The sequence below is a fragment of the Engraulis encrasicolus genome, chromosome 6 (assembly GCF_034702125.1).
Source record: "Engraulis encrasicolus isolate BLACKSEA-1 chromosome 6, IST_EnEncr_1.0, whole genome shotgun sequence".
NCBI classification, from domain to species: domain Eukaryota; kingdom Metazoa; phylum Chordata; class Actinopteri; order Clupeiformes; family Engraulidae; genus Engraulis; species Engraulis encrasicolus.
The window spans coordinates 43,825,400-43,836,976 of NC_085862.1; the positions used below are offsets into that span (position 1 = coordinate 43,825,400).

An 11,577-nucleotide genomic window follows, 5' to 3' on the forward strand; every position below is an offset into this window, starting at 1 on the left:
AACCTTTCCATAAATCTAAACAAAAATGTTTCTTCTCATCTAAGACTACATTTTCCATTTGTTTTCAAGAGGAAAAATATTAATTTTGTAGGTTTTTCATTAATGTTACGTAAAAAATGGAGTCATGTCAACCACCCGTGTATGCTGAGACATCAAAGGCAGACACAGAACATCAGAGCACAGCCAGAGATGGCCCGCAATGAATGCCAGAGATGCAGGGTGCTCTCGGCTCTTGGAGAGAGAGAGGAAGGAAGGGGAGAAAAGGAGTAGAGAGGGCGAAGGAATGAAATATAGAGACAGAGTAAAGGAGACAGAGAGTGAGGGAAGAAAGAGGAGACAGAGAAGGGAAGAGAGAGAGAGAGAGAGAGAGAGAGAGAGAGAGAGAGAGAGAGAGAGAGAGAGAGAGAGAGAGAAATAAAAGAGATGGCAGACGTCTGACTTGTCTCTCTTGTCCGCCCGCATCTCGCCCTGACATTAATGAGTTAATTAACAGCCTCTTCCCCTCCCATCTGCCCTGGAGTCAATAAAGTAGCCGACAGTAGACAAGCACAGACACAGAGAACAGAGCAACCAGGAATAGGGGAGACAGACTGCAGAGGCGGACATACAGAACTCTCAATGACTTCATCGCATGTCACATGACATCAGCCGCCATCACCATGAGGTCATCGCAGTGACATATCAATCTTGTGAAAAGGACCATAAAATCTGCTCTACTCACATCTTCCATAATCCTCAAATACATTTTAAAAAGAACATCCTGGCAGGAGAAATGTAAGCTCTGCGCGACAAAAAAATTAAAATACTCTGCTTTAAAAAAATAATGAATTTCATAAATATATTCATATCTGCAGCCAGGCGGGTATGCATTTTACGCTGACTTGAAAAAAAATGAAATAAAAAAAGTCTAACGTGTGTGCGTGTGAGTGACAGAGTAGCGTCTTTCATGCCACTCTAAAGGGATGGAAGATAAGAAGATGAAAATACTGTGAGGCAATTACCCATGGTGAGAGAGAGAGAGAGGAGATGGAGAGAGAAAGAGAGAAAGAGAGAAAAAGAGAGAGAGAGACAGAAACAAGGGTGAGAAAGACGGAGGCCCACCTACTGGAGGGAAATGGGAGCAGGGCGAGACGTAGGAGCGGAGGAGGACTCTATACGAGACGATTTCCTAATTAATTCCCTTTCATCCGACAGTACAAAAAGCCAAGAGGAGGCCTTCTCCAGTGCACAAATGGCACAGTGGCATGACTGTAGTCGAGGTGGGTGAGGAGGAGGAGGGAGAGGGAGGAGGAAGGAATGCAACCCTGCCCTGCACCGCCCCAGGCTGCCTTGCCCAGCCCAGACGAGCCCACCCCAGCCCAGCTGAGCCCTTAGGGGGTCAAGCAGCCCCAAATCAGGGGTGCGTGCTGCAGACGCTGAGAAGAGAGGGATGGAGATGGAAACCGAGGGTGACAACACAGAGACTGAGACAAGGAGGCGAGTGTAAATGAGGACAGAAAGAGAAGGGTGTAGCACGCACAGAGAGAGAGAGAGAGTGAAAGAGAGAGAGAGAGAGAATGGGTGATTGAGATTGTGTCTGTGTGAGTGTTCGTGTTTGTGTGAAACAAAGACAGAGACAGACCGACAGACAGAGAAAGTGAGTAGGGTGAAAAACATCAGTACAGACAGACAGACAGACAGTCAGACAGACAGGTTCCAGGGCCACTTACTCATCTGTCGATCTCCATAGCTGATGGCCTCAGCGAGTGGGCTCCAGCCCTGGGCATTCTTCACCTTCACAGGTGCATTGTGGGCCAGGAGCAGATGGGCACACTCTGTAACAACACAAAACAAACAAACACAATTAAACAAACAAACAAACGCCAAACTGTTCCATTCAACCTGACACAGACTGATAGAATGCTGAAAATAGATGAGGGTTCATTAGCCGGATTAGCAGGTAGGAACCGTCGCTTTGACTACCTTCAAAACCTTGAAGCCACCAAGATTAGTCAGCTCAAAGGCTTCTTTGAAAAATCACTGGTAATCATAAATATTCAGTTGACACTGTGGAAAAGGTTTTTGAGGACCTGACAAAAAACATCATAAGGGAAGTAAGCAAAAGAGTAAAGAGGGCTTCCGTGTGACTAAAGGTTGTTTATGCATCTCCCTTACTCTCAGGTGTGCCTTTGGTGGATGGGCCGTCAAGTCGGAGACAGCAAGCATAAACAACCGGGTTTGGAATGCAAAGAGCAGTAAATGCCAGCGCGCAGAGCCGACAGACGGAGTGACATTTACCCGGCCGCTGCCAAGGAGGGTTTTGGATCTGGAAGACTACATCTACACAATGTTATCAGCAGTGTCTATCTTCGACCAACACACCACACAGGCCCAGTCGTATAGTGTAATTGTTGTATAGAGTTTAATGAGGATGTCTGCCTAGTGTCCCTAAGCAGCTCATAGTGACAGGACAGTTATGGCTGATTTATGGGCTAGTATGAAGCGCTATGGCAGCTATGTGTTTGTATATGGCAGCTGACTGTTATGCGGATGTGGGATATGTATACACCAGTATGTACAGTACAGGCCAAAAGTCTGCACTCACCTTCTCATTTATGCATTCTCTTTATTTTCTTAGATTTTCAGTGTGTATTTTCATGGAGGGCATCAAAACTGTGCATGAACACATGTAGAATTATGTGCTCACTAAAAAATATAATTCTAGCTGTTGTCCAACAGCAATGTCAGCTGTCTATCCACCTGACGTCAACACTGCACAACTGATGGCCCCACACATTTCAATAAGCTTTTTTTTGGGTCTATTTCCAAGTGAAAATGCCCAGTCAGTAATGTCAATCTTAATTGAACGTTAAAATCCTCCAATAACTCACTAGAATCGTAGAACTAGAGTTTTGAAACCTAAAACTTAGTTTTAAACACTTGCCAATACACGCATTTTACAGACATTTTCTTGATCTGATATTGAGTCACAGCCAGTTACTTGGAGAGGTCAAACCTGTGTTGGAGGGAATCTGTGGCAGGGTTGTTCACTTTTACTTTTAGTTTTTGTACCACTGTTTCACCTAGATAACCAGCTATGTTTGACCAAGTGATCCATTATCAGATCAAGAAAATATGTCTTGCATTGCCTGTATCAATTAAGATTGACTTGACTGACTGGGTGTTTTTACTTGAAAATAGACAGAAAAATAAGCTTGTTGAAACGTGTGGGGCCCACAGTTTTGCTGTGTTGACTTCACTTTTTGGCATTTTTTAAATATTGTTTTAATTATTGTTTTTATTTTTAATATATTTTCATTTGTTTGTTAAGCACATAATTATACATGTGTTCATGCACAGTTTTGATGCCCTCCCTGAAAATGTACTACGTTCTGTAAATAGCCACAAAAATAAAGATAATTAATTAAATGAGAAGGTGAGTCCACACTTTTGGCCTGTACTGTACATTTGTGTGAACACATACATGTTTGATATATGTATAGGCTGATATACTGTATGTGGATATGTGTATGTTTGATGTGATATGTGGAGTGGTCCCTCGGAAACATTATCTCAATATCAACACACAATATCTCAATCAACACGTTCAGGCGGAAGTAATTGACTGTATGTAAGAGAAGCAGCAGAAGCGGCAGAAGCGGCAGAAGCGGCGAAAGCTGCAAAAGTGTCAAAGGCGTCAAAAGAGAAGTTGAACTTCAGCGAAAAATATGTAATGGGCTACGGCACGGTTTGACGCAGGAGGCGGCTGCCCATGGAATGTCTACATTTTTCTAAACGCAAGCTTCGATTGGTTGCTCTCCCTTGTCTCTGAAGTCCAGGCGGGGTTCTGCAGTTTTTTTTGGCTCTTTCAACGCCTGCTGTCTGTTCCTACAGTTATTGCGATTTGATCAACTTGAGTTGAGAATTTTTATATTAAGGCATCGACTAATCACAGACACACAACACACACAAAACAGAACTCAGTCACAACCCATGGCCTGATATCACTGTGCTGCAGGAGATCATTTTATCTGTTCATTCTTTTCACATTCTTTTCTATTTTTACAGACTTTTTTCTTTTTCTTTTAAGCGACCCCAACAGGCGCAAAAGGAGGGCTCAGGAGCTAATTTTAACATCAATCTGAAACTGCACCGATGCAGGAACAAGCTCTAATTTTGGGTTGGAAACTTGACTTCTCTAGGGAAGATATCCAGCATGCCACGCCTGTAAAAAAAAATATATACATGACCGTGTTCACACCAACCCACCTTGGTGTGTTTTTAACAGGAAGACGATTAGCAGCCCCTTTTAAGAAGGCACCCGAGCTGTGTGGGTAGTCAAATGCAGGGGTCTACATGTCTATGTCTGGACCAGGCTTTAAGCTTAACGATGGGAGGGAATACACATTTTATGAGCTGCTATTACTGCTGAGCAGCGGCAACAGTAACTTTCAAATCTTCAAAATAGGTACAAGATGTTTTGGGAGGCCATCTAAGAAGCCAAACCAGAACCACAACACCATATAAAAGAAGCCCAAAGTGAACTCAAAACTGCAAGTCGTAGGGAAACTGAAAAATAGCTGATATGTTTGAGGCTTTAAGTGGCCTTTCATTCTTGTTGACATTTAAGGGCCTCCAAAGGCAAGAGTGTTAAAAAAAAACTTCCCGGGAAAATTGCTGTATCTTTTATACAGTGCTGTATGTTTTCTGTTACTAAAAATGTTTCTATGCAAAATATTTTCCACTGTTGTCATGAGAGACGTGTTTATATTGATATTGCATTTTACATAATCACACAATGTGGTCAGCCTGTGTCCTTAATAAATACATAGACAATGTTGTCTTCTGGCCCATCAAAGGAAACATGACATATCGGACTATAGTTTGTGAATCAATGTTACTAGCAACACTTTCCATGAGTAGTCTGGATTGAAGTGATTATACATCGAGTAAGCCATGACAGCTGATCATGGGATGGATGATGGGCCATCTGACTGTGCACTGGTAACTACCACCCACAGGATCGATGAGAGCACTCTCGTAATCCCCAGTACATATTTCCGTTCCACTGTGCTTATGCGTTCAGCTGAGAGTGCATCAGAGCATGAGTGTTCGCCTGGATGGCATAAGCACAGCACACATGTCCCCCCCTTCTCAATGACGTCAGCAAGCCACAGAGCACACCATCAGCTCTCCTGGCCTATATTTCCCCTCTGCCCGGATTGCATAACATGGGACAGGCAGCATTTAGAGGAAAGCGATTTTTCTTTTTTTTTACATAATGGCAAAATACACAAACATCTGCCTTAGTTTGCGCAGTCCCAGCCTCAAGGACCCTCTGAACCATTTTTATTGGAGATAGTGAGGAGGAGGATGATGAAGATGACGAAGAAGAGGCTGGGCACTCTGATCCACACTCCCTAAGGCATCCTGCCCAGACCACCGACAGACTAGGCCATTGGACTAGTCACTGTGATGATGCTATTGTTCAGCTCCCCATAAGCAAAGAGCTATATAAGCCCAGACAATCAACTAAACATTTTTGTTTAACTTAATTTATCACAGGATTAGATTTCCTACTTATAGTTATTAATCATTTATTACTTCTGTAATATATTTTTTTCTTTAAAAATGTCCTTATTACTCTTCTGTTCACTAAACCCCACTGTTAGCGCGTTCAGGCCGACTGAGAACCGTGCTGGAGCCCGTTCCCGCACCTAATCGCGAACCGACCGTCGTGTACAGGCCACAGATATTTGCGTTCGCGAATCGGAAAGTTGGTTCATCCGGGTAACACAGTCACGTGCGGAAAAAGTTCAGAGCCCGGTATGAACACGGGCGGTTCGCAGATAAGCACTTTAGTGCCGAACGTAACTTGTGCTGAAAGCCCTATCTGTGTGTGTGTGTGTGTGTGTGTGTGTGTGTGTGTGTGTGTGTGTGTGTGTGTGTGTGTGTGTGTGTGTGTGTGTGTGTGTGTGTGTGTGTGTGTGTGTGTGTGTGTGTGTGTGTGTGTGTGTGTGTGTGTGTGTGTGTGTATTATTGTTCCTAGACAACACATTACCAAGGCCCTTGACACACAATGAGGGGACTTACTGAGTGCACTTCAAACCAGCCAATCCTTATATGAGCTTCTGCAAACAGCATGTACACTTGCTAGACTAGCATTTCTAACACAAGGATTGTAAACTACTAGGAAAATGGTTTGTATAACTAGGCCTGGGCCAACCATAACATAATGCATGATAATATCACCAGAATTTTTTAAAAGAGGGATCAAATTAATGAGTAATTATCCGACCAATAACATTAGCATTCACATTTGAATAGCATTCACATTTCAACACCCAAAATCTGATTACAACTTTTCTAAATCCTCTTGCCTTAGAAATAGCAAGCTGAAGCTTCACTTTGCGCTTTACATAGACGCATTAGCAGTTTGGTCCACAGTCCAACCGGCAGTCTCCTTTAATGTTGGGCACAACTACAGGAGCAGGGCCTTCTGCTAACGACAGTGACTAGAGCAGGGCTTTCAGCACAGGGCTATGCCACACACAGAGAGGCAGGCTAGCGGGGTAGGGGGGCACAATGGTGGCAGCAGGAGCAGGGGCTTCTCAGCCGCCCAACGTGGTCTGGGTACAGATGCAACACTTCTCCAAACGGGCTGTCTTGTGGAGCCTGGCTGCTTTATGACATAAACCAGTGTTTGGAGGTTGGGGTGCGCACATCCACAAAACAATAATCCAGGTGCCAGGCAAAAGCGTCAGACAGTGTGATAAGAGTGGTCCGCACACTGGGTATGAACTTGTGTAAAAATATAAACTTTATTTCATTATACAATCGTCAACGTTTCGAAAAGTTTATATTTTTTGGAGTTCATACCCAGTGTGCGGGCCACTCAATCACACTATAAACCAGTGTCTCTTTGGTATCCCCTATGCCTTCTGTTATACCACATGTACCGCTAACTCATGCTCTACTTCTCTGCCTCTATCCCCATACCATGTGAATGTGCTCCATACTTCCACATCCTCCCTGCAGTGTGTTCACGTACCCCTTGCGGTACATGTGCACCCGCCCGGTTGAGAATCACTTGTGCATGTGAAACCATCGACTCCCGACCCGCCAGGTTGGTGGGGGGGAGTAATTAACCAGTGCTCTCTCCCATCCTCCTCCATGACTGAGGTACCCTGAGCATGGTACCGTCCCGCCGCACTGCTCCTTTGGGGCGCCATTGGGGGCTGTCCCCTTGCACAAGTGAGGCGTAAAATGCAATTTCGTAGTGTGCAGTGAACACTTGTGTGCTGTGGAGTGCTGTGTCACAATGACAATGGGACTTCGAGTTCCCCAGGTGGGCTTTATTTCACTTTTTCACATTTACCAATCTATACGTTCCAGTTTCCCCATCTCCTCCTGATGTTGACAAGCCTGACCAAGCCGAACAACCCACCCATGATCAGACCCTGGGAGATCTGCCAAAGCATCCAAATGCTCTTCATGCAAGGCTTGCCAAAAAAAAGGACCAACAACACCACCTACTCTTTTTAATACTGCAAGTAATACCATCACTATGTCAATAACATGTAAAATCTCTGCAAAGTTCTGAACTACAGTTTGTATCAAAACAATGACTAAGGAAAGTGTTCAGTTCAGTTCAGGGGTGAAAAGGGTCTCAACGAGCCATTTGATGTTACAGCCACACGCCTTTTGCCGCTTTCACTTTCACATCACAACATGGTTGTGGAAGCGAGGAATTGTTTTTACTCATTTTCTCACACCCCTGCAGCCCTGTGTGTGTGTGTGTGTGTGTGTGTGTGTGTGTGTGTGTGTGTGTGTGTGTGTGTGTGTGTGTGTGTGTGTGTGTGTGTGTGTGTGTGTGTGTGTGTGTGTGTGTGTGTGTGTGTGTGTGTCCAGTTTCACACTATGTTCCGTGACAGAGGTGTGGTGCAGGCAGTGGTGTCCTAGCATGGGGTAGTGCATATGGTTATAGTCCGGTCCCCCACCTCCCGCTGCTAGGCTGGCAAACACCCCTGCTGTCTCTGCCCTTTCGCTGACATTTCCCTGCAAATAACTATGAGTGACGTGATGCATCCGACTGACAAAGAGCACATAAGCACCAGGGGAATTCAGTATTTAAAAACACATACACATCATGTTAAAAATTCAAATGTTCTATTTCTGTAGACTCATAACTGAGGGAAAAAAACACTCCAGACGATGATGACTTAGACAAAAAAAATCCTGATATTGACGGTCAGAACTAACTATAGATTCACGCCTCACAGTTGTGCAATACAATGTCACGCACATGTCATGCAACGCACACAATGTGAAAGTGTTTCTCTAATTGCTACTTTGCTGATCAGGCAGTGCTATGCAAAGCTGTTTTCCCTCAGTATTCATTCACGGTCACCGCCTTTAATTCAAGCTCAGTGACACTCTGAGGCAATTCAGTTTCCCAATACTTTTCGGCTAAGTCCTCATTGGCCAAGTTCCATCCAATCCACATCCACACCATCACTACAACCATCCATATCGCCTCACATCTCTACATGTTTGTTTCTCCAGGGTTGCCATCCTTTTAGTGTACTTGTTAATGTCATCAGGTATCATACCCTCATAGAACACAGAGACTGTATTTCACTGCAGTAGGGTAGTTGGATATGAACTGGAAACCAATCGCTGTCGTGTCCGGGAGTCAGCATTTTCAGCACACATAGGCTCTATAGTCAGGAACAGGGAGAGAGACTAGTACAGTACAGTAGCGGCATACAAGGAGATGATTCAGCAAAAGGTTAGTCATCAATCCGACCCCTCACTGGATGGATACCAAAATAGCACCTGTCCCTCCCTCACACATCAGTAAGCATCTGTCCACCCATACAATGCCACTCACCCACTTTTCTCTCTCTGACACACACACACACACACACACACACACACACACACACACACACACACACACACACACACACACACACACACACACACTCTTACCTTTGTGACCCATCATGACTGCAAGGTGCAGTGGCGTATTCCCTAGAAAAAGAAAAAAAAGGTAACAGTTAGCGTTGAATCGTGACTCAAAAAAATCTTGTTCAAAGCCTGCTGGCTTGCCTCTGAGCTATCACAGCTGAAATGAAAAGCTTATTCACAGTACGATCCGGAGTTCCCATAAATATGAAAACTGTTATGACATTTTAATAGAGTGTGAATTATGATGGATAAGCATTAAACCAAGACCGCAATGGCTGGTAGTGTGTGGGCATTTTTAGAATACAGCCAATAAGCCATGCGTAAGTATATTCCATGCGTTATTTCAGAGCGTTATCATTTCATGTGTAACAAAATGCCTTGAAGTACTATGGCTGGCAAAGCAACATAATACATATATTATATATGACCCCAAAAAGATCATTTAATTCTGGCTGTAAACGGGGTAATGATTACAGCTTCCATTAGGCAGGGCCGTGAGCCGGCAAAGTCTTCTGAAAGAGCCTTGTGCTTCATTAGTGATGCTCTGTGAAGTAGAGCAGACCGAAAAAGGCCGAACTGCCTATGAAAAGACCTCCTCCTGACGTGTGCACAAAACAAGTCCAATGTCTCATCGCCATGGAAATGCTGAAGAGTGGACTAATGAGACTGAAGGGTGTGCTATTAGGGTCAAGATTAAAGACCACGAAGGGACAACACTACTGACTCTCAGACAACAAGTGCAGTAGTCTCTTGATGGCAATTATAAATGAATGTATTTTACACATCATCAAGCTTATCTTGCTATTCTCAATCAGTTGTCTTCTGATGTTCTTCCTGCAGACAAACGTTTGTCTACCCTAACATTGATATTGAATGTCCTGGGTGCCTTGCTGGTCGAATGCACAATAATGCCAACTGGTTAGCACAATGATAAACAATAATACTACATGGAATAACAGCACTAGGTCTGAGGTTCAATGTGATTTGTCAATGCAGAGCAGAATAGAAGAGCTAAGACAAGAACTAGTAGCCTACTTCTCGGTCCAAGCCTGACGTTTATGAATGACTGAAAGCGTTGTGGCTGTGATATACAGACTTCTGCTGAAGACTTCTGGACATGATAACAGTTTGAGTTCTCCCAGAGGAGGGACAATCTATGCGTGACTAAACTCGCGCCCATGCGCATGTTGCTGATAAGTCAGTGTGCGGTCCGTTTGTTCAAAACGTGAATGAGACCAGGTTTATCTTTGATAATGCCCTGCCCTAGAGACGGAAAGTGCATAACAGTAGCACTACCGGCAGAGAGAAATTCCAGTACAGTGCAACACATAAAGCAATAAAGGCAAAGCACCGTGAAATCGTTTAGAGTAGTTGGTTAAGTTCAATGGAATAAACTGTGTGTGGCTTTTGTTTAGCACCATCGAACAGCTGCGGAAAAATGCACCACAACAAAGCTCGCAGCTAGCCTCCCACTGATATTCAAGCAGATAGCTTGCTAACTTCAACTGACCAACGACCACCGTGGTGGACGCTTACTGCATACAGCTGTAAGGAACTTACCGTGTACATCTTTCTGGGCTATATTTTGAGTTCGAATGAGAGAGGATAATCGCCGCACATCTCCTTTAAAGACACATTCGTGTACTGGAAAGTCCTGGCCGGTTCGAATGATGGGGTTTTTGTTCTTGTCATCGATGGTATCTGAGGTTGCAATTGTATTAGTGTTTGCATTGACTTGTGATTGTTGTTGGTTGTGTTGCTGTTGTGTCGCCGCAGACTTGGTAATCTTGTGATTGCTGAAGATCTTGTTAGCTTTCCCTTTACCACTGATAGTCCGAGTTGATGATGTGAATGTCCCAGTTGCAGCTTCCTCGTCTGGCTCCAATAAATCCTCATCCTTGCTTGGTTTGTGATCCTTACGAAGGGATCGAATCTTTTCTCCTGTCATCGTCTGTACTGAATGCACTTACCAGGGTGCAGCTTACGACGACCCCTTGGAATTTACTGTAATTTGTCGCTGGCAAAAATGCCAGTGAACGACTGCACAGCAACGATAAGTCGCACAACATGAAAACTTTAAGTTCTTCAACAGAAACATGCGGTAACACAAGTTAAGATGGGTACTTCAATATCTGCGGATAATTATTCCTTTCCGTGTTTCACAGGCGGCACAGCCCAGCTCCAGCACACAGGTCCAACAGCAGCTGAGTGCATCGCTCGTCCAACAAGGAAGACCCACCTGCCAGCTTCCGCCTATCATCTCGCGAGACATTATCGCATATAATTACGAGACTTGTGAACTGTCTTTTTGGACAGTGCATCTTCTGCAAGATGCTATTTTTCATGTTAGTGTAAGTAAAGACATTTTCCGTTTAATGTAAATCCCACCTACAACCCTTATGTATGTAGCTTTCGCCTTCTAAATTACTTACGCACCAATTAGCTCTCATGCGCTGGTTTTCTTCATGGTAAATTAGGTTAATGAAAAACACACCAAATATGTGTTACTTAACTGTTTGTTTGCATAAAATATAAACTCAAATGTGTGGAAAACTTCATCTCCATTTTGTTTGTTTGTTTAAAAGTAACATTTTAATTAATTGAAATAACTTAAAAGCGCCACAT

The 11,577-nt window shown here is 43.9% G+C and overlaps 1 protein-coding gene across 1 annotated transcript in view; it reads right to left on the reverse strand.

The window, feature by feature from the left end:
• The window catches only part of ankrd13c (ankyrin repeat domain 13C), a 53,546-nt gene extending 42,120 nt beyond the window's left edge, over positions 1–11,426 (reverse strand). Inside the window, exons 1-3 of the mRNA XM_063201716.1 lie at positions 10,513–11,426; positions 8,974–9,015; positions 1,710–1,814 (exon numbers count right to left, since the gene is read on the reverse strand). Of these exons, the coding sequence (XP_063057786.1) occupies positions 1,710–1,814; positions 8,974–9,015; positions 10,513–10,900 (535 nt within the window). The 5' untranslated portion in view covers positions 10,901–11,426. The remainder of the gene's footprint in view (positions 1–1,709; positions 1,815–8,973; positions 9,016–10,512) is intronic.
• Between the last annotated feature and the right edge of the window lie 151 nt (positions 11,427–11,577).